This window comes from Lathamus discolor, chromosome 1 (assembly GCF_037157495.1).
Source record: "Lathamus discolor isolate bLatDis1 chromosome 1, bLatDis1.hap1, whole genome shotgun sequence".
In the NCBI taxonomy this organism is placed as follows: domain Eukaryota; kingdom Metazoa; phylum Chordata; class Aves; order Psittaciformes; family Psittacidae; genus Lathamus; species Lathamus discolor.
The window spans coordinates 60,540,464-60,567,583 of NC_088884.1; the positions used below are offsets into that span (position 1 = coordinate 60,540,464).

Here is a 27,120-nt window from a genome sequence, read left to right on the forward strand (position 1 = left end):
CATTTTTTTGTCGGTACTACTTCTCAGGCTGTTACAATCCTCACACCGTTAATTGTTAAAATGCATTGTATAATTTCTGGTTGATCTTTATTTGTGTCTATTTTATATCCAGTTAGTGTGTTCAATTTATTTAAACATTCTTTTCCCCTCAGGCTACTTTTTATCTCCAGTGTAATTGTATTTTCAGTGAGCTGCTCTAGCTGTAGTTTATCTTTTGGATGATACCTTACTTGTAGTAGTCTTTCTCTGTAGTTTGTAGAGAATGTGACTGGGCAGGTATTTTTTCATTAAGTTGTGTTTGCTGGGATCTGTTGCTTTTGGGTTGCAAAACTCTGCTCTGTATTTTTCCATATAGAATAAGATTTCCCTCTTTGTGCCGTTTTTTTGTCTGTCTTTCATAGTACTGGCATAACAATTCTTGAGTTTTATTAATTGGCCTCATGCAGTTATTGTCACATTTCTTGAACTCTCTACAGATGCTCACAACTTTCATCTGTACTTTTAATTTATTTTTTTATTCCTGCTGCAAAGCTTCATAATGTTGATGGATTTCTCACTGAGGGCAACATACCTGTACCATGGCAAACTATCCTAGCAGAATCTGCCTTGAGAGGGTGAGTTTCAGGTTTATGCTCATGTTGGAAATTTGTGCTCTATCAACAGCAGTTCTGCTTGACTGCTAGCTGAGCAGGCCTGTGCAGTGCTAGTGGTGTAAATTTGTCCTATGTTGATGTACATGCAGACCTTTTCCTATTGTAAATGACCATTCCAGATAAACAGGGCATGGAAATCTGCAAAGGGGGCTTTTGTTCTTAATAGCACCTCACTGGTTTTAGGCATGATACAACTTCAAAATAAGATAAACCATTCCGGCCTCAATCACGGGTATATTCAGACGTACAGCAGGTTATATTCTGCGTACGTCCATTTAGAAACAGACTAATTGTCCTTTCTGAACCCCAGGGCTCATCTAAGGTCTGCTTAGCTGGAAAATGTACAACCAAACAAGCTACCAAGGCATCTCCTAATCTGGGGCTGATGCTGTTCATCATAACTTCTGCCATAGTTCCTGATGTCTGTGTACAGTGGATGGAAACAGTCAATATGCTATCTGGAAAAATACTGGCATTGATATACCTAGATTTTATTTCCACTCATATTCTGTGACATCTGGCTTTGTCTCTGACATTGTCTGTTGCTGCAGATAGAAAAGCACAGAGTGCTCTACATATCATCTCTAAATTGTTAGCTAAAAGCCATTTTCTAAACTAGGAATTCTAATTTTGTGGAAACAACAGGATAGTGAATTTCGTCCTTTGGCAAATGTTTGAGGCTCGAGTCTATCATGTAATTCCGTCTTCATGCTGCAGGTGCAGTAATGTCCCCAAGCCAAATTTTCAACTACTCACTGTGTTTGCAGCAATACACTAACGTTTAAAATGAGAGTTCATTGCATTTACAATGAATCAGGAATGGTATAGATAAACCACTCAGTATCATCTTCAGAAGTTTTATGGGGGTGAGGCCAAGTTTCTTCTTATACCTACTTGTTAGATCTTTTTTTTAAAGGATATTAAATCATAGGAATTGGAAAAACATACAGGAAGTTTATCTCCTGCTCATTTTCATTTGAATAGCAATTTTTGTTTCTCCAGGCTTGACTTAATATTCTTGTCAAAATTTTAATCTTGTTCACCTTTTTTATCTTTTGTTTTCTTAAGAAGCTGGTGTGACTTCTTTTTAATTTTACTGTGGTTTTTCGAATATCTGCTGTGTTCTTCTCATCGTCTTCAAAAATGAATCCAAATATTGTGACAGGGTTGCTCTGAATCAGTCAACCTGGAGAGAGCACAGATCGTTTCAGAGCTCACATTTCCCAGTATCTCACACCGAAGCCTTCTCTTATCTTCAGAGCTAAGTAAGTCTGGGGCTTCTGGGTGTCTTTCAAATGGAACAATGATCCCATTTCTTCTAAGAGCTCCAAGGCGTCCTGTCAGTCCCGTCTCAGCAATTCTTTAAGTGGACCATCTTTATCAGTGGTGGTGTGTGAGAGTAAATGAACACTGTTGGGTGTCATTTCATTTCTGAAACCTGGGCATCTTGATGCTTGCACAATTCTAGTGGTATCAGGCTTGTGCTATCTGTCTGTCTCTCTCTGCTGAATAACTGAACAAGGCAGCTTAAGTGACTTCTTCCTAATTGATGATTCTTCTAATTGCAATAGAAGGTGGATTCATTCCTTTAAGGATTCCCTGAAAACACCTCAAATATCTACACCCTTTGTCTGCCTGTTCTGAAAAGCTACAGGAAGATGGAATGTGAATATGTTTCCTAAATATTGTTTCATCCTTTGTTGTTATCCTTATTTTAATTTTGTTATTTTGTATAACCATCTTGAGACTTGATCTCAGTTCAGTGCTTGAGGCTTTGACATTAGTCTTACTACTTTTGAACAGGTTCTGTAGTATTCTTGAGGTCTGTAGTGAATATTAGGTATTGAAACTGCTGTACTTTCTAGTTTTACAGTTGTAATTTCTGAACAGATGTCATTAATGTCATGTGTTGAACTTCATGTCACCCTCTCATAATGACTGTGGTTTTGGATGGGATCTGTTGCTACAAGTACGTGATGCTGGTTTTGACCTGTTGGCTTGCAGGAGACAATAGAAAGAAACACTCTGCCACCTCCCACTCCCAGTTTTGTGGTGGGTTTTATTTCAGGGTCAAATTTCCTTCCAGTTTTATTCACACAGATTATAGCTTTGCTCTGGGTGAGCCATTGTGCTAATTTCACTGAATGGCTTCCAGAATGAAGCAGCAGATGTTGTCAAAAACTGGAAGAGAGAGAATGTAAACTGGCTTCTTCGGTTTGAGCTAGTAACTCCTTTTTTTTTTCTTCCTTTCTCTGTAAATCCTACTTATTTGACTAGTTAACTTGATGCATCTTTTTGGTTTAGGCTGGTAAAAGTGTTTCTCAAAATCCAGTTCTGAGGTCTTTTATATCTCTGCTTTTTTTTTTTTATTATTATTTTTAATTGTCTGGTACCATTTAATACTTAATTCCTAGCTTGCCAGTTTTCTGAATTACATCAGGGAATGGAGTTTCTTAGGGAATGAAGAAATAGCAAGCAAGAAAATACTCCTGAGAACACTGTAATAGAAGATGGTTTTATTACAGCCAAAGTGAATTAACATATTATAATAACTATTTTTTTCTTTCCCTCCTTCATGCTTCTTCTGTTCCTTGGATAGGGCTTTTCTTTTGATCAGGCCTTGAATTTGTTTTGTGTTTTACTTACTGATTGCTTTACTTTTTCTGACTTTGTTTAGCAGTTTATCCAATAAAACCAGAATATCCCTTAGTTGGGATGACATGGCCCATTTACCTGCTCACAGTACCATCGGTCTGATGTGTCACACACCCTGTTGTTTTCTCCTCTCCCTTTTCTTCTGTACCCTGTCTTATCTCTCAGAGCTGCTTCCTGGCAGCCCAAAATACTCCTTTACTGACCAATTTCCCTGGTGGTCCAGTTTGGAAATATTCCATTTTTAAGTAGAAAAAGAACAGTTGCTCCAACTTTTCTCCTCTTTTCTTTTCTTTTCTTTTCTTTTCTTTTCTTTTCTTTTCTTTTCTTTTCTTTTCTTTTCTTTTCTTTTCTTTTCTTTTCTTTTCTTTTCTTTTCTTTTCTTTTCTTTTCTTTTCTTTTCTTTTCTTTTCTTTTCTTTTCTTTTCTCTTTTCCTTTCTTTTCTTTTCCTTTCTTTTCTTTTCCTTTCTTTTCCTCTTTTCCTTTTCCTCCTTTCCTTTCCTTTCCTTTCCTTTCCTTTCCTTTCCTTTCCTTTCCTTTCCTTTCCTTTCCTTTCCTTTCCTTTCCTTTCCTTTCCTTTCCTTTCCTTTCCTTTCCTTTCCTTTCCTTTCCTTTCCTTTCCTTTCCTTTCCTTTCCTTTCCTTTCCTTTCCTTTCCTTTCCTTTCCTTTCCGTTCCTCTTTTCCTTTTCCTTTTCTTTTCCTCTTTCCCTTTCCCTTTCCCTTTCCCTTTTCCTTTCCTTTTTCCTTTCCCTTCCCTTCCCTTCCCTTCCTCTTTTCCTTTCCCTTTACCTTTACCTTTCCCTTTACCTTTCTCTTTCCTTTCCTTTTTTTTTTTTCTCTTCTCTCCTCTTCTCTTCTCTCCTCTTCTCTTCTCTTCTCTTCTCTTCTCTTCTCTTCTCTTCTCTTCTCTTCTCTTCTCTTCTCTTCTCTTCTCTTCTCTTCTCTTCTCTTCTCTTCTCTTCTCTTCTCTTCTCTCTCTCTCCTCTCCTCTCCTCTCCTCTCCTCTCCTCTCCTCTCCTCTCCTCTCCTCTCCTCTCCTCTCCTCTCCTCTCCTCTCCTCTCCTCTCCTCTCCTCTCCTCTCCTCTCCTCTCCTCTCCTCTCCTCTCCTCTCCTCTCCTCTCCTCTCCTCTCCTCTCCTCTCCTCTCCTCTCCTCTCCTCTCCTCTCCTCTCCTCTCCTCTCCTCTCCTCTCCTCTCCTCTCCTCTCCTCTCCTCTCCTCTCCTCTCCTCCCTTTTTCCATTTCCTTCTGATTCAGAGAAAACTCCAGGAACAAACTTGCCAACAAAGTTTTGTTCCTGGAGTTTTCTCCGAACCCCTTCGCTTCCCTTCCCTTCCAATTCGGAAAAACTCCAGGAACAAACTTGCCAACAAAGTTTTGTTCCTGGAGTTTTCTCCGAATCCCTTCCCTTCCCTTTTCTTCTTTTCTCCATAAATGCTTCTTGGATACAAATATCACTGTATTTTGCATAGACAAATACCATGCTGCTAGAAATATGGCCTCATTCTTTGACAGCATTACGTGTAATTCTCAATTCGGACAAAATATGTGTTTTTCCAAGGACACTTCTTTAAATAGTTGATAAGCTCCCTGTCCACTGGATGGTCTATGGGTACTCTGGGAACTTATAAATATATATAAAATTTCACCAGTCTTAGCAGTTACTAAGCTGCAGAACCCAGGGTGGCCTCTTGTGGTGATGTAAACTTGGTATTTAGAAGGAACTTCTTTCCACAAAATATACAGTGTAAATTATCTGACAGGAAAATTCTAATAAAATAAATTGTAATTAAAAAAGGAGCACAAATAGAATATACTAAGCTCAATATGTAAGAGTCTGTTCTTCTTTTGCCTTCATTCTTTCTACATCTGACAGACACTATCTGGTTTTCCTCATTTTCCCATCTGTCACCTTTACTTCTGGTGCATCTTTCCTTGCAGTCTTCATGATGTTGTCTTGTATGTTCTGTTAGTCAGCTGTCTCTAAACGTTGTCATTTCCCTACAGCAAATTCTACTTCTCTTTCTTTTGTCATCTCCTAGTATATTTTCACCAGCTTCTGTTTTATTTTATTCATTTTTTTTCTTCCCTTGTCCTCTCTCAGTGGCTTATTGCAGTTACAGCTGTATTATTCTGAGAGCCAGTGTCGCACAGCAAGACCTCTGGGACTGGTGCAAGCTCTGAGGACCCTTTTACCTTCCTTGACTTCTGTTTTCAAATCAGAACAGCTCCTACTACATCTCAGTTGTCCCTTTTCCTTCCTTTTTCCCTACCTGTTTCCTGGCACCCACCACCAGTTCAGAGTTCAGCTGTCCCTCAGCACATTCCCGCTGTTCCCACTGCTGCAGAGCCATGGCTCTTTCCTCGGGTGTCTGGCTGGAAAGACATCTTTGCATGGCTCTTTGCTATTATTTGTTAGCTTCCATTTGATTATGGGGACTGTATTCATGTGTGTGCAGATGAACATTCTACGCATTGTGTGTTCTGAGGCTAAATGTGAGGTGATCCATTATGTGGTCAGGGAGCCTCTGGTTGGCTGTTGGCAGAGGAGTTGAGGAATGTGATCTGCTACTTCCCTAAGCCTTGCTAAATAAACTCCACTAAGGTGGCTTTTGTCTGCTCTGCATTTGAGGCAGGAAGCATTCACTGTGATGCTGTTAGGACACTGTGATGGTAATGGGAATGACGGATGGTGGGTACAGTCTCCATACCTGTGGAAGAGGATGATGCATATAGTTTCTGTACCCATAGTACTAGTCAAATGCTGTTCTAGACCAGGATACCTGTGCAACTAACTGCAGGGCAAGTTTGACCAAGCTTCAGGTAGCCTTTGAATGGAGGACGTATGGCAGGAAGTTGTAGAAATAATGTGTGTAGAGTCTGGCTGAAAAAGCATGATACTCTCTCAGAGCACTGATTTAGGAAGTTGCTGTTTGCTTGATCATGCTGGGTTTTTTGCGCACGGGCACTTGATGTGAGGCTATACTGTGAAGAATATCACTGGAATAAATCCCCCCAAAAGTGGAAGAAAAAACAGTGGATTACAGCATGGCCCTATAAGCTGTTCTACAATGGAAAGGCAATGAACGGGGATACAGAGGCTGAAACATGACAGGAGAAGGTGGTAGTGGGCAAGGTGAATATATTTCGTAACGTGGTTTAGTTTCTGGAGATACTGTGTTGTGAAACCACAGCCTAGGGCTGTAAAAACACCAACCAAGAAGAACATTTTGGAAACTTTAGCTACCTAAATTTCAACAGATGCCTGCTGAGCTTGTGAATTTATTTGATTGTGGTTTTGTGTTTTGTTGTATTTTTTTTCTCTTAATGATATTTTTTTATTGGCTGTTTTCTGTTTGGTGAGTGCTCAGCTGTTTCTGAGCCAGCTCTTTCTGTCCCAAGAAATCTACAAAAGGTAACTCCCTGCACCCTTACAGGAATCAAAATCTGAGAGTGTTAAATCTGTCCAAGTATTTGGGGGAGATTTTTTTTTAACATAGCAAAATGGTGAATTTTCAGTATAATCAGTTTAGGAAAAAAAAAAAATTCTGGGGTTTTTTTTTCATTGTTGGCTTTAGTATGTATGTATTCGTTTTAAATTTCAGCTGGGAAAAAAAAAAAAAAAACAACCAACCAAAACCCTGTTTTAAAGCAGATACCTTGCATGAAAAATTCTAGCCCATACATAAATGTTTGGCGGAGTTATAAGAAACTGAAGATAGGGTCTGACCCCCTAGAAATTTCAGGACTTTTCTACACATTTAAGATGCTCAGCAAAAGGAATACACTTACATTATATTTTCAAGAGTTTTGTTCAAATGCCTTGAATCATCAAAGTACCTGAGCATGTGCTGAATCTTAAGAAGCTGTTACCCTTTAAAGTAATTCTGTTTAAGTGCTTTATTAAATTGAAGATACTCTCTTATTTTACTTTATGAAGCTTCTTCTCTGGAGCTGTAGAAGATGACAGCTCTTCCTTCAGTGACCAAAGTATAGGAAAAAAAAATATGGAAGTTGTCTTCCTGTTCCAGTGCAAAAGTTATTGAAGTAAGTGGGTAGCTCCTTTGCTGAATGGGGAGTGTAGGTAATGCATATCTAAATTGTTTGGCGTCGTGAGTGTAGGAGGAATTTTTTTACCTGAATTTATACCTCTAGAGATGTTAGTGTCTTTATTGAGTAGAGTTGTGTCTTTATTCTTCTTGCATTTTTATGTTTGCTAAAATTTCTTGGGAAAGGATTCATTAGAACTATGGCTTGGAGAAATGTCTGTATTTTATCTAACTACAAAGCACTGAGATCTGACTTTATTTAGAAGTTTCAATTTTTCTGGTGCATTCCAACCTTTCTAAAGACAAATATGATCAAAGTTGCTCTTTCCACATCCTTCCCTCCACATGACACTTTTCTCTTAAACTAGCCCAGTCACTGCTTGCACAGCGATACAGTTCATCTGATCCTTAATAGTGGCCTTACTATACCACACACTGGGAAGGCAGGTGCTCTGAACTGATTGCTCCTTCTAACTGCAAGAGTATTTTCCCAGAGGCTCTCATAGTGGCTTTGTGTGCATGGGTATAGTGAGGACAGACAGTCTTGTTTGGCCTGTGTTGCAGACTGACCCACAGCCACGAGGCTGCTTCACTAGGGAGACTAACTGTGAACTATTTGGCTACTAGAGGGCTGACACAAGTGGAGCCCTCTGGCTTGAACTCCTAGGAAAGCGAATTTACCTCTGTTCAAGACTGGAGGGTGTAGATGTATTCAGAGTGCATGGAATAAATGAGGGAAGGAGAGTTGACAGAATTGCTCTGACCTGTGACTGTTCTGACTCCTAAGAGTGAGCCAGGGAGTAAGTAAAAGGCAGGAATAGGGAACCTCATCCTGTTTTCCTGATTTGCCAAAATAAAAACCTGAAGACTAAAATGATTTGGTTGGGTATAGTCTGTTTCATTAGGTATACACTGTTTCATTATGTGAAAATGGAAGTAGCTTATTCTGTATGTAAACAGTTTTACATTTAAGAAGATTATGGCTTCAGAATGGAAGAACTTTCTATTACAGTTCTCTGAAAAGCTTTAAGAATGAAAATAACCCCTTCAAATAGTTTATAGTATGATTAACCATTCCAATTGACTAGGAAACAACTTTTTTTTTGTGGTATGTATAAAATCCAAGGTGTTGTCACTGAAGTTTTATGTTAACAGTCACTTCTAAACCTATATAAAAAGGATTTCTTCATGCTTCTGGCACTTTCCATCCTTTCACTGTTTTATTTTGAGATCTTTTTAACATTCTTTTCCTTGAGGAAAATGTGAGAACTACATTATGAAAAGAAAAAAATAAAAAATCTTTTAACTGCATCACAAGTGGTCTTGTGAAAAAAAAAAACAAACCAACAAAAGCTTTAGCATTTATTCTGAATAGAGAATACACACAAATCAGTTCAGGATAGGATCAGCAATTGTATCCGTTCTCTAAAACAGCTCATTGGTATAATTTACTTTAATACCAGAGTTCCCAATGTACATTTCTGAGTGCTTTCACTGGATTCGTTGCACAAGGTGAATGCATATGTATATATGAATACCTGTGTGTGTGTCCACAGTCCTTCAGAAAACCTTTGTTATAGTGTATCATAATATCTTTGAGTATCTTGTTGAGTTCGAACTTGAAAATGTGCATGTCAGCCTGTATCTTGAGTAGAACAGAGCTACTACAGTATGTTCCTGTACTGCTTATCCTGGAATGCTTTTAGTCATTACCATTTTGATGTTATGATTAAGCACTGGTGGCGTCTTTTAGATATTTTTAAGACAGGTATTTTGGCAATCTGTATGGAAGGTAAGAGGCAATTGCTGTAGCCTAGTCCGCAATGGGAAGAAAATATCAGTCCTTATCCTGAGTAGGACTGTGTTATATAATTGCCTGAGTAAGCAAGAGGATGGCTTCAAGGGATGGAGGCATGAAAAGGATGCTTTCCAGAAGGACTGGTGTGTTTTTGATAATGTTGCCATTCATTGAGGAAAAGTCCCACCGTTTGTAATTGTGAAGTCCTCTTTGTACACTGCGTATTCTGTAGGTCTTGTGCCTAATGAAAAGGGTAGCCTAGTGTCTTGATCACGTTATTTGATTTATATAGGCAAGATTTGTGTGCTTGTGAGGGAGTCCTAAGGAATCCAGAAAACGTATGAGAGGTTTGCTGTTTGGGTGTATTAACAGAGGGCCCTGTTGGGTGAAGGGCTCTGCCCAGCTGGGAAGGGGTATGTCTGTTTATGTGTAATGCCCTCAGTCATACAGTCCTCAGGCTTGCTCAGCTGATTTTGCTTGAACTTGCTAAAATAACTTGATCTCAAAGGTGAGACCAAGCATTCAGAATTTCAGTCTTTGAGGAAGCTGTGAAAATGGGAAACAGAAGGGAAGGTGAGAATGCTTTGAAAGATGGTTTATGTAAGTAATACAGATCGTAGTATACTTCTTTCTTTACCTGTCAGAAGTACACACACAGTAAGACCATTATGCCAAGTATGAATCCAACTAGCCAATGGGAAAAATATGCTGTTGGGAAGTTTATTGCATATTTTTGTTATTGAGCTATATACAATTAAGGGTGAAGAGCCATAACAGGAGCAAACCTTATACTATATTTATAAAATTATAGAATTTGTACTTTGTTTTGTTTTTTAAATTATGCACAATAAGCTGTAGCTTGCAAACATATAACAATGTCATAGTCCACTGAAAATCTAGTTTCCCAATGGATTCTTCTTTAGTAAACTTTATGATCAACAAGGAAGTATAAAACTTAAAGGAAATACATGTCTTCTGGTCTGAATTAGTCACTCACATAGCCTTTTCTGTAATAGTACTTAAAGCAGGAGGGAGTGCTTAAGTGCTTCAACCCATTTAACCTTAATTGCTCAGTTTTAATAGACATTTGCTAAGTAAAGGAACCAAATTATAGCTTGAATTGGGCCTTACTAATCTTAATTGAAAGCTCTACTTTATAATCAGAAACAGCTTATGGTTAAAACAGTAAGCCTTTCTTAAATTGCTTCTTTTAAAATGATAAGGCACTTTTGATAATAATTGTTTGGACTGAATATGAGTAACCGTTATTCTCCTTCTATTGCACTTAATTAAAAATATCTCCTCCATGTGGTTTTGTGCCTTCTGCTGGCTGTAAAATTGTTTGACTGGTGTGGGGGTGGGATTACTTTACTTTTCCTGTGGTAATTTGAAAACATGTTGCTGCCATTTGTTTTTAAAGTTTTCTGGGGTCATGAGTTACAAAATTAACATGTGAATCAATCCAAACATTAGCTTCCTATCCTCAAGTGAACGCTTGCCAGTCGCTTACAACCATTAATAATACATCCTGTCATTCAGTTTAACATTTAAACTGTGTTCAGACAGTTGGTTATGGGCTTTACATTACACTCCTTCCTGAGGCCTAACTTCTGTACGACTTACTTTGGGCGGGAGGCCCTGGCTATTTGGTATACTCAGAGAGTTTCTGTTCATTTCAGAGGTATCTGAAGAGGAGAAGGGGTGGACTTCATCTGTCCAAATTTGGATTTCAGTAGTACGGTTCAATAAACCTAAGATGTTTGCCTTGCTTTCCATATGTAGCTGATGGAGAGAAACAGGAATTTCCTTGGTGCAGTCTGCCTTGTATTAATGGAGACAAAAATAGATCAAACATGTCCTGAAAATAACAGTTCTAACACACATGTGGACATCTACAGTGTAGGTATATAAAGTTGGATGAGGTGTATCTGGGCCAAAGAGCCTGCAGCTATGCCGTCAAAGTTTATTGAAATTAATGGAAGATATTCTGTGTTTAATTGTGCTTTGAATTTAACCAGGACAGGGGATATCATTTGGTCATTAGGAAATTCATCCTTCCAGTCTCAGCTTTACATTTGTATTCTTTAATTTAAAATAGGCCCCACCTCTTTAGCACTGACATATAATTAAAAAAAACGACCAAACAACACAAAAAAAAAAAAAACCCAAACCAAACTAAAAAACCTAAACAAAACGAGTGTCCAGAACTTCATTTTAGGAAAAAAGCTGACTTTTAAATTGTGTTATCTTAGAACGCAGCTTTAAGATTTTTCTTGATGCATCCTACTCAGGAAGCCCTGCTAGGCCATGTGATCATACATTTGTTTAACTTGCATTGCTTTTAATTCCAGTAGCTGAGTTTCCAGCTTGCATAAACTAAACTGAAATTAAGAGTCATTTACACTAAGCCTGCTAGACCTTTACATGCACTTAGAAGTAACTTCTGTGAAAAGTCACTTGTGCCAGTTATGGAGTTGGACAGATCTTCTTGATTGAAGTATCATTTGCTTAGTTATCAGATCTTTGGAATACCCCTTAAGCATTTTTAAAAATATCTCCTTATTCATAGAATCATAGAATCATAGAACAGTTAGGGTTGGAAAGGACCTCAAGATCATCTAGTTCCAACCCCCCTGCCATGGACAGGGACGCCTCACACTAAACCATCCCACACAAGGCTTCATCCAACCTGGCCTTGAACACCGCCAGGGATGGAGCACTCACAGCCTCTCTGGGCAACCAATTCCAGTGCCTCACCACCCTAACAGGAAAGAATTTCCTCATATCCAATCTAAACTTCCCCTGTTTAAGTTTTAACTCGTTACCCCTTGTCCTGTCACTACAGTCCCTGATGAAGAGTCCCTCCCCAGCATCCAGTTTGTTTTATGTTCTGTGCTGATGGAGTATACAAAGGTTGTTAAATTATACCCGTTACAGGAAGGTAAACCTGGGGCTCTTTACAATGGGTTCAAACTCTGATCCCTGCCTATCCTACATACTGACATATTCGTGTGCAAACTGGCCAGGCTGACTGAAGGTCTGTCTAGCTTGATGTGCCGTCTCTGACAGTGGCCATCAGTGATTGCTTAGGGTAGATTATTTTTTTATGCTACAAATATAAGAGATTTAGAGACTTCTTGAACTGGAAGTTTTATACAAATTACTGTGTTTAATGGTGTCTTCAGAATAGAAATGGAAAATGAGTATGTTTGTGCAGGTGTTTGGCAAAACTCACAGCTGGTAGGTAAGTGATTAGCCATGCTCAGTATACTGACTGTAAAGGAATTGTGCAGGAATATTTGATTGTATTCACCTGCCTCTTTTCAGCCTCCCATCAACTGTTGTTTACCATGAGTGTTACATCATATTTCTCTACTTGGCCAAACTCTACAAAACCAGACATTAATTTCTGACTTGGCAGCTAACATCTTCAGAATGGCTCCCCTTTCTGCTTTCCTGATGTCCTGGTTTCAGCTGTAACAGTTATTTACCTTCCTAGTAGCTGGTGCACTGCTGTGTTTTGGCTTCAGTCTGAGAACAGTGCTGGTAACACACCGGTGTTTTAGTTGTTGCTCAGTAGCACTTACCTGATAAAGGGCTTTTCGGTCTTTCATGCTCTGCCAGTGAGGAAGGACACAAGCAGCCAGGAGGAAGTAGAGACAGGACACTTGACCCCAACTAGCCAAAGGGGTATTCCATGCCACAGCATGTCATGCCAGGTATATAAACTGGGGGGAGTCACCCAGAAGGGACCAGTTGCTGCTTGGGTCAGGCTGGGTATTGGTCAGTGGGTGGTGAGCAATTGTATTGTGCAGCAGTTGTGTTTACTGAGCTTGCATTTCTTCTCTTGTTGTTTCCTATTATTATTCTTGGTATTATTTATATTATTATCACTATATTACTTTAGTTATTAAACTGTTCTTTTCTCAACCCAAAATGGGTTTTACATACTTTTGTTTCTCCCCATCCCACCTCAGAAAGGGGAGAAGCCAGGGGTGAGCGAGCGGCTGTGTGGTGCTGAGGCACTGGCTGGGCTTAAACCATGACACCTGAAAATGAGACTTCAGTAAGGAGAGTCTCAAGTCAGTTGCGAAAAATGAATAGGTACTTTGAAAAGCTTACCTGGATGTTTAGTGTAACTTCAGATGGTTACGTTGTTAAATCAGGTGCCTTGGATAAACACCCAGAACCCTGTCATTTTGGTTTGAGCCTTATGCTGAGGGTGAAGTTCTGTATTAATTATGAGTGAGATAAGTTGTCAGGCCTTGGTGTCCTGTATTCAGTGGATAACCAAGAACGTTGTATTGTGTTTTCTCCTGGACTTGTTTCATGTCTCTTGGAAATACTATGCATATATACAAAATATAGCCTTACAAAAGGGTTTGTCTAGAAAGATGGGAAGGAGGAAGGGTAAGAATGGAAAAGTCATCATGAACATTATCTCTTACGTCTAGTTTTATATTGGATGTACTATCCAATTAAAAGAGAAGAAAAGAAAAAACCCTGAACACCTGTTTATGAAATCTTTAGTCAAGAGATTGCTGCATTTTGCTTAACTGTGCATAATGAAATAGTATTGCTGCAAAAGGCATCTCATGAGAAATTATCTAAATGAGAATATTGGGAACGACTCTACAGGACTAAACAAATATTTATATAAACTTACCCACTTTTATCCCTTTACTAGTGGGGAGGAGGGTGGTACAATTAGACTGGCTTTCTGTTGTAAATTCTGTCAGATGAATATTATTATTTGAATACTGCACAGAAGTTGTAGGCATTCTTTGGTTCTTTCTACCTAATGTTTTCCCAAACATAACAAACAGATACAATTACATAAAATTACCAAAGGAAAACTTCCAGGCTATGAATATGAGCTCTCTTCAGATTTCACCAAATGGCCATGTTACATTTTCCATATCTGCAATTTCATTCTTTTTTCACTGAATAGCATTAAGGGTGTTGGAAGCTTTGTGTGCTTTCTAGTATACGATATTTAAACACTGGAGCAGAAATATCTAATTTCTTGGCAAATCCAAGATTGCATCTATTTGCTCTTTCTTGTCCAATCATCAGGTGTGAGCACAGTTTTTAATTGAAAGTATTTGATGATTCACAGGACAGCAGTGGTGTTTTTAATGTTTGAATTTTAAATTTCATTCTTACCACTTTTTCTTTATTTTCTTAACTATGAAATAGGTGTTTTGTACATCCTGCCCTGGCCTCATCAAACCTTTACCCCTGTGTGCCAGGCAGAGGTGTGTGTAACTTCTTTAGTTCCTCTTCAGAGAGCCCCTACTCTTGTTTACTTCTCTAGTGGCCAAAGACTCCAGGCAATGTTTTGGAGTATAAAATGTAATGATGGGTGGCATGCTGGTGTTTGCCATCTGTAGATCTATGTTTCTGCTGGACAGTTGCACATCCACAGGCCAAACCCCACTGGTTTTCACGTTTGCTCTATTATTATTTGTCTTTGGTGATAAATAGAGCTCCCAATTTCTGTGTGGCTTTTTGGAAGGCTAAGAAGAGCGTACATCATAACTGATGAACATTCTTTGTGAATAAAATTTTAGAATTGTCAGTTTGTATCAGTAGGACAGGGGGTTTCTCTTTGATTTTTCAGTACATTCTATGTGTGTTTTTGCTGCTGTACCATCACGTGGAGCTTCCTAGTCCAGGTAAACACTTCTGTAGTTGGAAAAGCTGTTTACAGCAAAAATAAATGTAATGATTCTGAAGCAGACAGATAGATCTGTGCTTTGATGATCCAAGTTATCCTTCCGTCAGCTGCTGTTTATTAGGTGAGGAGCTGTAGTCTCCATACTTGTGAATGACTTAAAGTATCAGCCCTTATAGGCTGCTCTTTGCTGTTCGCTGCAAACCAAAATGCCAGGAGGCCTTCTCTTCATAAAGAATGTTATTGGGGAACTGTATGAATTTGCCTGCATTTGGGGAACAGGTGACAAAATAATAGCACAGTTGGTTTCTTGTGCTTCGTAACTATTAGGTCTGGCATTGCCAGTAGAGACAAATCCATGGATCCCCATGTATCATGTTTAGAAGGAGCCACATGACTTCAGTAAATGTTGAAATGAAAAGCAGCCCTGAACAGGCCTTTTGAGTATACGCAATGATTCTCTCATGGCAGTGCACAATAGCATACATAATACAGAGTTGCTCTGCTCATAGATAGATTATATAACATTCACAGGGAGTTTCTGTAGGCTGGTTAAATTAATGTCTGATATGTGTTCCATACAAAGTCGGGAGTTTGACCAAATAATGCAGGATGACAGGAAGCTCTACATTTTACAAATCCTACGTGATATAAATTATATTTCCCAAGTGATTAACCAGCACAGCAGAGCAGTTCTCAGCCAGGAGTCTGCAGTAACCCAAGGAATACTGATAAAGCACATGTGGCAAAAATAGTTTGAAAATGTAAGCCTGCTGTCAGAAGACATAGATTTGCAATACAGGGATTTGCACCTCTGCTGGAAAACATAGCAGTTTCTCATATCCAAGAAGGACGAAAACTGCTGCTGTAGAGCCTCTCATACTGCTTGTGGCCTTAACTGTCTCAGCCTGAAACTACAGCAGTATTAGTCTGCCAGGGACTAATGAAGTATGTGCTGTATGATATTAAGAAATCTTCCTTTTTACAGTATGTGATCCCGCGTTCATGCCACTGATATGTTCTGAAATGAGCAAGAAGGAATAGACACCTTCTGTTCTCCCACTTGAAGGGCTACAGAAAATAAGTTAATATTCATCCACTGACAGGTAATAAGGAAATTTATTTCATAATTGAAGCTTGGGATTGTTTTGTCAATGGACAGAAGTTTAAAAACTTAAATGCAAAGGAAGGTTGGAAGTACACAATCTGAGAATGAGGGAGATACCTATGCAGGTTGGGAAAAAAAGTATGTGAATGGTGTCTGTATCAGTGATCTGTTTTCACTGTCTTAAACCTCTCCCTCAAAATTTCTAGATGCATTATTTCATTTTAAAGATCTAGGAATAATCTTCTACCATGACTAACTGAAATGATGATCATCAGGATGTATGAGTGCCAGTTGTGGCCGTAAGGCACACAGAAATATTCTCCCATTAGATCTTCAAGAACTCACAAGATCAGATGTGGAATCAAACATTTCCCATTAAATTAAAAGAGGGAATTGTGGTAAAAATAGCTGTGATTTAGAAGTGGTGGGAAAAATGCTGTCAAATGTCATGTTTCACATTCATAACAGCTTGTGAACAGGAAATCTCTCTGCTTGAGCTTGCCGGGCATGGCAGCTACTAAATAAAGACAGGCTCTAAAACTGTTATGGGCTCTGCAGGTATCCATCTTTATTTGGGTATCTCACTTGCAGTTCAAAGAACTTGTTGCCAATCTGTTTAAATACCAATTGAGAAAAATGTCAGACCACAAAAAACTCTAATCAAGGCTTCAAGATGTGTAATGCAGGATAACAGTAATTTGGGTTTTATTTGGTTTAAAATACTGTATTAACCATAAACGAAACTGCAATGGTCCCAGAGTTTCCATTGTGCTGGTTGAGATGGAAAGTGTCACATAGTGATAATATTCACACATACAAACAAAATATACTCTTCCACAGGGAAAGAATTCTGCTTAGTTTTTTTCCATAAATGATTGCAGCTCCAAAATTGTAGACCCTCAAAAAGAACTCTAGGTAAAAAATGCTTTATAAACCTGTTGTTAAGGCAATAGGAAGAACTGTCAATTAAGCAGTCTAAAACTCTGTAAGGTCCTAAATGAGGAGTGTTCCATGTCATTTATTTGATCATCTCTCCATTCCTGCTCCTGGAGTGTTCACAACCATAGAGAGTATTTAGGAGGCTGGAAAATTGCACCAACTTCATGCAGAATCTCAGCTTTTCCGTTTTTGTAGGTTTTTTTATATTTTTAAACATTCTTATATTCCCCTGTACTTCAGGGATAAGTACATTGCCAAAGTGCATAAACAATGAAGCAGTGATGTCTGCCTCGAACTGCAGGCATCCTGAGAGAGTGAATCAAACATTTAGGTTCTTTTCTGTTATCAGTTTGATTGAGGTATCAATGTCCAGACATTAAAAATGCTCTTCTGAGTCTTTGAACTAGGAGTTTAAGCAAGGAGGGAAATGAACAGGAAAGAACAGACAGGGAGGTGAGGATGGGAAGGTGAATTTAGGAAAAATGTAAGGAAGGGAGTCTTCAGAGTCTAGATTTGACAGGGTGAGAGAGTTGCTCTTGTTCAGCCTGGAGAAGAGAAGGATGGGACCTACAAGAAATCTGGAGAGGGATGTTTTACAAGGACATGTAGTGACAGGACAGGGGGGAGTGGCTTTAAACTGAAACTGACAGAGATACAGATTAGACATTAAGAAGAAATTCTTTGTTCTGAGCTTGAAGAGAAACTGGAACAGGTGTGTGTGAAAGTTTGTCTTTTTTTTTTTTTTTTCCCCAAGCAGCAAAGGTGACTCTTACAAGGACATCCTTACTTTGTGTGACTCAAAGATTTGATTCATGCTTGTTGTGAGCAGTGTAATAATAGGAAATTCAGACACAAGACAAAATAAGCATCTGCAATAGGTCTCTCTGCTTTCTTGAAAATTAGGACGTAATAATTGTGGTCAAACGAAAGATATTAAACAAATAGAAAGTAAAGAAGTCCCATTCTGCAGCCAGGGATAAGTGGGATGATGCCTCACTTCCCTTCTAAATGCATCATAAATATTTTTAGGAATGCCAGTTCTAAATATGAATCTGTTCACACTTCATATTTGCTGTTTAAGCAGCTGGATATACCTCTACATAGTTTGGTTTGTGTTCCGTTTCCCCACACACACCTCCTTTCCTTTTTTCAAATAAGTATAAAGCATGGTATCAAGGTATAAATTATAGCATGATGAACTTTGTGCTCAGCTGTCACAGAAGAAAAGGAAACAAAGCTGCTACAGAGTACTTGATGTTTTCTGGAAACTGAATGAAATGGCTCCCAGAAAAACACCCCAACAATATCATAGTTTGCATCCAAATCATCTTCACTAAGTTGGCATGTTATTTTCATTTTATTGCTGTTTTAATAATGGAAAATAGGGGATTATGACATCTTGGACGGAAGCTGTAAAACTTAATTTTATTTTTTATTTGTGAATGAGTTAATGGGGGGGCAGTACCCACAGTGGAAGGGCTCTTGGGAAATTTGCACTGAATAAACTCTTAATGCTAAACAACCTGTTATACTTGCTTTTTTTCCTTTCTCCACCAAGAAACATCAGGCTGCTTTTTATGATTTTACCCTGTTGCCAGCCTGCTCACCGTTGACCTTGGCTTCCAGAGTTGTCCTAATGCCTATCAAATTTTACAGTTTTCTTGGGCTCAGGCATCTTGAAAACATCATGATGACATGCAAGCTGTAAAAGCTGCCCTGTGTGTTCCTCTGATTCATTAAATTGTAACATTTCCAAGGTCATAGCATCTAAAGAATAAAAGTGTTAATGTTTATGAGTCAAAACCCAAAGTACCTTAGGAAAAACAGGTATATCAAATGATAGATTTTTTCTCATAGAAAAAGGGATAAAACTTTTCATGGAAAAGGATTTTCAGAAATGGACTTTACTCTGAGGTGAAGGTCAGGGTTTCATTTGGAGTAGGAAAAAAATGGAATTAATCTTTATGTCAATATTTTCTTCACAAAATTTGGACTCAGATTCTGCAATCACAAAACTCAGAGGGAAGCAGCATTTTAGCAGATGAGGTTGAGTGGAACTGATGACATTTTCTCAGCTGATTCTTTACACATCTAGCTGGGTCAACTCTTGAAAATTTTCATAGCAAAACTGAGTGGGCTTCAAATAATTTTGAACATGTGGAAATGTGCTGATGCTAAATTCCTCTGGAGAATCTGATAATTTTACTATTCTTGCTGGGGCTGAATGCATTCCAGAGAGCTGAGATTTTGGCAAATTTGCTCTGCACTTAACCAAAACAGTCTTCAACCTGTGCATGAGGGTTTCTTTCTGGCCTTTAGATCTGGAGCTGGTTCCCTTCTTAACAAAGTGCAACTTGATATTAGAAATACAAATGCCTTAGGTTCAGGTTATCCAATGTGTGTGTGTATAACTGCTGAAAGTACATTAGATGTAGAATCTACCAAAGAGTATATATAAATATTCCCATATTGGTTTTATTTATTTTAATGGCTTTCACAGTCCCCACATCCATTAATTAAAAAGAATAAAATGCTGATCTGATTATGATGCAGGACTTGTGTTTGTGTTCTTGTCAGTGTGCATGTTACTTCGTTTCTGCCTGTTTCCTTAGAAGTAATGGTGTTGATGCCTCACTGCTGCTTGTTCTATTGGAAGTGGGAACAAGAAATTGAAATGCTGATCTTGTCTTGCGTATCTCCTTATTGTGAGACCCAGGAAACTTGTCTTCCTGGCTCCATAAAGCCAGTGGCAAAAATGCCTCTTGGAGTTTGTAGGATTTACCTTTGGGTATTACAAGGCCACTTCTTTCCCTAGCGTCTGACATCAAAGTTGCATAAAACTATACAGTGATGAAGACAGCTCTGTTCATACTATAGCTCTATTCTTAATTATGTAGGATTTTGAACCTAGGGTAGGGCTCTTCTGTATTTTTCTTTAGAAATCAGGATATTGCATTAGTCCTAGGAGGAACAGTGACCAAAACTCAGTAAACTATCAGTAAAAATTTTTGAAAGCTTTCAAGAGGGAAGCCATAAAAGTGCAAAATACTACACATGGAAATAGGTGTTCCAGCATTTTACAATGTCTTTTACTGCGTACCAGTTCTGGATAAGCAGGCAACATGTTGCAATAGCAGAACTGTTGTGTGACTTTTTTTTTTAGCAGAAGACAACTGAGAGAATTCTGCAAGAGGTGTGCTTTGTCCTCTGTAGGGAGCTGGCAGCAACCTCTCATGGAGCAGGAAGGTAAAAACAGTTTCTTTGCTGGCAAGTTTATAAGGACAATGGTACTAACTGTCTCTGTAATGCCTCTTCGGAGTATTTTGGTTAAAGCAGCTAGATGAATAGATGAATATGAATGCCAAAATAATTTTTTTTTCAGATACTGAATGAATAAGTGGATTTGTTTGTCAAGATACAATTACAAAGGCTTTAATATTTATTTTTCTAGCTACTTTATGGATCCATCTCTTTTAAGAAATAGTTCACATCTGCATAATACACCGTTATGCTAAGTTCTGTTTGTGGTTCTCTGAATTAGAAGAAATTGATGTGGGCAGACAGCTTCCTTTGGCTATTTATTTTAAAATGTCCAAGCACATAAATTATTCCTTTCAAAGTCAATTGAAATTTGTGTTCAGTAAATTAATTCCAGATCTTTTCGTTGTATTAGTAGTCAAGAAATACTTCAAAATTACCACAGATTTTACCAAATCCTACTCCTATTTTGAACATTTTCTGCTGCACTGTAAATGTTGGGATATGTGGCCTTGGCAGATGCCAAGATAAAGGTTGTGCCAATGCACACTTCCCCTTATTCTCTAGAAAACTTTGGAATTCAACACTAAAAGCTGAATTTGGCTCATTGACTTTCAGGCCTCAGCCATTCTTCCTTTTGCATGTTAAAATCCATAAGGCTTCTGTGGCAGTTTAGCAGTGACGCTCATCCAAAATTCATCAACTCCATGCAGATGTTTGCTTTGGTTTCAGTAAGTTTCCCCATAAAGATCTGTAGCTGTGTTGACAAATAAATTTTGTTTTATGTGTTGTAATGATTTTGGAACATTTAGGAACTTCATGAATGGCAACTGGTATAATGAAGAGTGGGAATGGATTTTGCTGGAGGTAAATTTTGTACCTTCCTGGCTTATAGTCTATGCCACCTTCTAGCAAAGATTGTTAGTGCTTGGAAAAAGATGGTTAGCCTGCAGTCGGTTTCTGCTGCTGAAAGTGTTTAGACAGAACGGGGACTAGCATTTTCCTTACCCTGTTTTACAGTTTGGTTTGTCTTTTGGATGTTAGTTATTTCATGCTGATGTGTCTTCTCTGCTGAAACAGAAAGCTGAAATGCTGTGGTACTGGAAGCAGAAGAGACAGATTGTTTTATTTTGAACATTTCTTAGTCAGGTTGTATGTGCTCCTAGAACATCTGCATCTCTGCAGGGTGCCCTTGTGATACTTATGAGAGTGCCATACCTTTGTTGCAGAATATACAAATGCAACAAATCTCTGGGATAGTGTCATTCTTACTTGTGATAATGAAAGAAGAATCAGCCCCAGTTATGTATGAGGTAGATACAGGTCCGCTCAGACTAAAAAGAATTAGGTCACTTAAGACATTTGACATTCTTTTCCTATAACTGAAATAGTGATTGTAAACTAACAGCACTTCCATGTGGTAGCAAATGCTTGATTTTTTCCCGGATATGTGTCTAGGTTTTTAAAAAAGTTATTGGATGCTTAAATAATAATTGCAGTCTCATACAGTATGTAATCTTTAAGTAACACTACTGCTCATTGAGGAAGACAACAGCAAAACATGGCAGTGCTATGTTCCTTCGGGCTGCTGAAAGAGTTATTTCCAGGCTGTAACAAAAGATTCACCTCTGCTTTCCGTAAGGAATTACGATTTGATTTCCAAGCTTCTTTCACCTTGGCTAATAGCTGAACCGGTACAGTTACTAGTACACCCAAGTAAGCAAGCTTCTTTTTATCTCTTTTTTTAATTCCCCCAATAACTTTTTCCTTTAAGACTTTTGAAACAAGCAGTGGATTTTTGAGATTTCCCAAACCAGTTCCAGAAAGAGGTGGTCAAAATTATCTTGCCAGCAGGTAAGGGATGTGGTTGCATACATCCAGGTCTGGCGCTGGGAGCTGTGGTCTCATTTGAACATAGTAAGACCAGATAGGTTCCTGGCAGACTGTCACTATTATAAATGGCCTTACGCCTTCTTAATCATTGTGATGCATTTCATTTTTTTTCCAGGGCTCCTGTAATTGCTGCCATTGTAATATCTTATGAACTGAATTCCTCTTAGAGAGGAAATAGCAATACTTTTTTTAAGGTGTTTTCTTGACTAAACACCCCAAGATATGCCTGTCTGCACAGCCAGATTTTACTGGAGTGAAAACTTGTAAATATTTTTCCAGGATAGATAAAAATTTAGGTTTCCTGTTGAGAGCTAGCCTGTGGTAAACCTTGCTAATTCGACAGTGTATTCACCAGCATACGGCACAGCAATTTTGTGGTCAGATGGCAGCATTTCTCTGTTTTTCTTGTTTCTTTCTTGTGTTACGGTAATTCTTTCATGGCGAAAGACAATTTTAAGTGATCGAACAGTAAAAATGTTATGGATGGTTGAAGCTACAAAATGAGTGGGAAGAGTTGTCTTTCTGAGTTAGAGGTGTTTGGAGTCAGAAGATTGGTTCTGTTTGATTTTGATAGAGCCCAATTCTACCAATTACAGGAAAAAACAAATAGTAGGATATGATCTAACCAAAAGGGAATAAGCACAGCTGGCCTCTGCAAATTTTGAGTTTTACAATAGATAAAATGAAGAGCAAGACTGCAGGTTTCATGTGTTTGCTTTTATCAGTATATTAAGCTTACTAAGGAAGCCATATCCTGCCATGTCAGGTGTAATATTCTACCTGTAAATTATAGTTGTTCAGCACTTTCACGGAGGCGTTCTTTAAAGAATGTCCTCCTCCAGGTATGTGCAAAGAGAGGATGGGGTAATGTTCACAAGTGTTTGCAGGCACATATTCTGCTTTTCTCTTGATGCAGCTGGAGTTTGAAAACAGTTCAACATTTGGATATTGCAGCCTTTGTGTATGCTTTTGGTTTGATTGTTTGGTTTTATTTTAAAAAATAAAGTGTTAAATTTAGCAGTCTTATCACTTGGTGTTTTATTAGCAATACTGGAGATAGAAATTCCAGCCTTCCTGCCAGGCGAAGTCTTCTTAAATAGCAGTGTGGTTTTGGAGGGGAAAGAAGCACCAAAAAAACCCTACAACATAGCTGTCAAAATCAGGTAGAATGGTTGACTCAGCTCCTAGTTTTGTACAGCTGTTGGGATACAAAAGGGAGAAGTAATCTTCTAATCCTTTTGCAAAATTTAATGTAACTGGAACTCCTTGAGAGAGATGAAAAGAATCTGTTCCTTTTGTCATTTTTCTGGTTTATGTATCTGTTAGATTACCTTTTCTGGAATTTAAGTATCTGTATTACATCAGCACCTTGAACTGCTAATCACAGTACAGCTTTTTAGAATCAAGTATAAGAGGCAGACATTAGAAAGGCTTCATGTGTCTTTGATTTTCGTCCCTTTTGAAGGCTCTCACATTGCTTATTTAAACAGATAGTCCTATTTGGTTCATTGAAAAAAGGGAATGAATTGGTCAGCCAGTGCTGAGTAACATAACAACTGATAACAGTTTCTTCTGAATTCCCTGTTGTGAAGAAACTTGGTGCTGGATAAAAGTTATGGACAAATCTTAAAATGATGTTACCATTTTTCCTGAGTGTCCTGAGGGAATGCCCAGCGCATCTGACATCAAAATCATGTTACATGCTTTTTGATTATGAGTGGCCTGTTTAAATGTGGCGTTTCTGTAGAGCTCTATTTTTGTCCCTGTAACCTGCAGATGACAGGGATTTTCTGAACAATTAATAAATGGTTATGAAAGCTGCAAATAACTGCTAAGTGGAAACCTTACTGGAACACTTCGGCAGTGTGCACCCAGGCACACTGGGCTGTAAATAAAGGAGGAAACTTCTTGGGGGCTTTGCACTGCCCTGCAGTGTGTTCAGAATGAGCCCAATACACTGTAATGGATTTGCTGCTTATTGTTTTCAGCAAAAATCACAGCCATATCTTTTTGTTGTCATACTGTGCTCCATAAGTTAGAGCACATCTGTCCTGACAAAACAGATTGCCCTGACTTGGCACTTTTACAACTAATGGATTAGTAAAGGATGGGAACTTTCTGAAATAGAGCAGTGGCTGAAATACTAGGAAATTTATCTCAAACAACAGGTAGTATTTTTGCTAGGAAGTTCCTTTCTCCTGCTTATTTCCAGCATTTTTGTGGTGCTGAATACAAAAAACCTCGTCAGTGTTGCAGATAAATTTGTAGCTCCCATTTCAAGCTTCTGAGGAGATTGTAGAAAGGGGGCTTCAGAGCTGTTTGAGGGAGGTGAATGGAGACCTGGGCTATTCTGAGTTCAAGGTAAGTTTTTGGGAGGGACCAGCCTGAGGGGGAAGGGTTGCAAAAACACTTGGGAGAACCTGTGCTTGCTCTGAGAGATCAGTCTTATCAGGGGATTGTGCAAGGAGGGACAAACCTAGCCTGACTCCATCCAAGGGCCAAAAATACTGAAAGCATTGAGTGACTGAGTCTCAGTGGCTTTTCCAAAGAATATAGTTTTGCCAGACTACCTTGCTGTCTTGAGATTGCATCTGGGTATGATACCAGATAGCAAAGCTTTTCCTGGAAAAGTAAAAAAATAAAAAGGCTGTATGAATATGAACCTAGTTCAGAAATACTTCAACTCCCTCTGCAATGGAAGGCATGTTTGAAATGCGCTGCCAGGATAGCTCTGATGTACTAATAGGTGATCTTTTAAAAGGTTACTTTTCCTTTTATCGTGTGCTGTCTAAGGCACAGTAGCTGGGGTTTTTGCTCTAGCACACCACAGATAAAGAGCTGATAGTTATCAAGCTGTGAGGCTGTCTATAATTATTAATGCATTTTGAGTTGGTTGATACACACCACTGAATCATTCACAGCAGGGACTGTGATGCTGACATTCCATGTGTAAGCCAAGATACAGTCTGTAAAAAGAAGAAAGTTTGCACTTTCTAGAATGAGTGAAGAAGTGAATTTTGTTTTGTATGAAGGAGGGAAGATCATAATAGGGTCGTTCGTAGTTGAAGTGAAATGCATCTCGTAATTCATGGTACTCTTTCATACAGGCCAATGTACAAAAATAATTCTAGCATACCTTCTAAGAATAAAGCATTGGACTTGTTACTGCTGTTATTGTTGCTGTACATGAATTAATACAGAAAATGAAAATAGGGTTTATTTTGAGGGGAAAACAATTTTTTATTAATCAGGGCATACTTTGTTCTTATGCCATGTTAATAGCACACTTCAAGTAGCTGTGACAGCGAAGTCAAAGGTTTATCTTATCGTCTGCTTGAAAATTTTAAAGGCTAACCTTCAAACCTACATTTTAAATATTAAAATTAAAAATAATCCGAAAGAGGTGTTTCTTCTTAATTTTTGACAACATATCGTTGCTTAATGTGATGATACCACTATTATTTGGGGAAGGAGATTTCTATACATTGGCTTGATGCTTTTTGGTCACATGACCCTGATGTATTTATCACTCTGATCATGATGTAATTCCCTGAGACATCTTTTGGATTAAATATGCAATACGATTATATAGAAATTTTAGGAATATGCATATATTCAAAGACCATGCTCATTTGGAAAAACTTTTCTGTATTCTTAGTTTTCTCTTTTTATAAAAGCTTCTTTTTCTTCCTCTTGTGTTTTAGATATTGACGAGTGTGAAAATGACTTCTACAATGGGGGTTGTGTCCACGAGTGTATCAACATTCCAGGCAACTACAGGTGTACATGCTATGATGGGTTCATGTTAGCCCATGATGGCCACAACTGTCTTGGTAAGTAGTGAATGTTGACATGAGTTTTTCATTTCATGGCTGTGGTAAGAAGGCCTCACCCCCTTGCTGCATTTTGTCGTCTGGTATGTTTTCAGTAAAAATGTGATACAGATCACACTGAGTAAGTTCAAACCTATCCATTGACTCTAGTGTGGTTTAGACTAGACTCTTAAAATTGGCATTCTTAATGCTGACTCAGATCAGTTTGCCCATCTTTAACATTGCTAAACTTTCACTCCCCGCTCCCCACCCCGTAAGGATGTGCTGGATGTTTGGGATTCTATTTTAAGGAAAGTAATCTGTCATGTTCACTTAAATATATTTTGTCTGTTTCTTCCAACTTCTGTAGTTCCAGTTATGTCCTTAGAGCTGCCCCTTCCCTTTTTTTCTCTTTTAGGTTAACATAGTTCTAGTATGTGCTCTTTGAACATAAATTACAGAATGCTAAAAGTGCAAGTGCAGTGAAGGAATATTTGGAATATCTTTCTCAGTATTCCCAATGCAAACGCAATGACCAGTGTTTGGTACAGTCCCAAATCAATTTCAGTGTGATGTTTATAAAACTGTGTGGAGAGGGAGGTTTGGGTTTTTGGTGGGTTTTTTTTTCTGTGACATGCAGCACCTTTACTGTGGTAAAAACTGAGATTCTTTGCAATAAAAGGCAAGAAATCAGGTAGTGAACCAGAAATTATGAAGTCCACTAATACAAGCCTTCAGTCTTTGAAGCTATGGAACTAGAATTTCTCAGCAAGGATTTGGTTAGCCTTTCAGTAGATGTGTTTCCTACTGCGTTCATTTTCAAATTGAGTACTGTTTGTTCAGATGGAACCATTGTCAGGCTTTTGACTCAACTTCAAATTTTGTTTGTTACAGAACAGACTGAATAGATTTATTTGCCTCAGCCTGAGGTGGTCAAAAGATTAATTGTGCAAGAGGTATTTCTTACACAAAGAGCAGCCCGCCATTCATTTGAAAAAGAAAGAAAAACTATTTGTACTAGTGTCCGTAAATGTCTCTTAATGAAACAGGACACAAATCAAATAGTTCAAATAGTTCAACTATTTGGAATTCAAATAACAGTGCATGTACATTGTTACAAACGACTTGCTATTTTCAACTTTCTTTCCAGATGATTCCCATGGTAGTGGGGAAAAGTAAGTTAGCAAGTATGAACAGGAAAAGGAGCGACCTGATAAAGGAAGATAAAGGAGATCTGTGAGGTTTTTTTGGCCCCCTGTGCCCTGTGACTTTCCTCTCTG

General features: G+C 38.4%; 1 protein-coding gene across 4 annotated transcripts in view; it reads left to right on the forward strand.

Annotated features, from left to right (window-relative positions):
- The window catches only part of SCUBE1 (signal peptide, CUB domain and EGF like domain containing 1), a 213,101-nt gene that overhangs the window by 8,306 nt on the left and 177,675 nt on the right, over nt 1–27,120 (forward strand). For all 4 annotated transcript variants that reach the window (XM_065673120.1, XM_065673131.1, XM_065673139.1 and 1 more), the window contains exon 3: nt 25,733–25,861. In XM_065673120.1, coding sequence (XP_065529192.1) covers nt 25,733–25,861 — 129 coding nt within the window. The remainder of the gene's footprint in view (nt 1–25,732; nt 25,862–27,120) is intronic.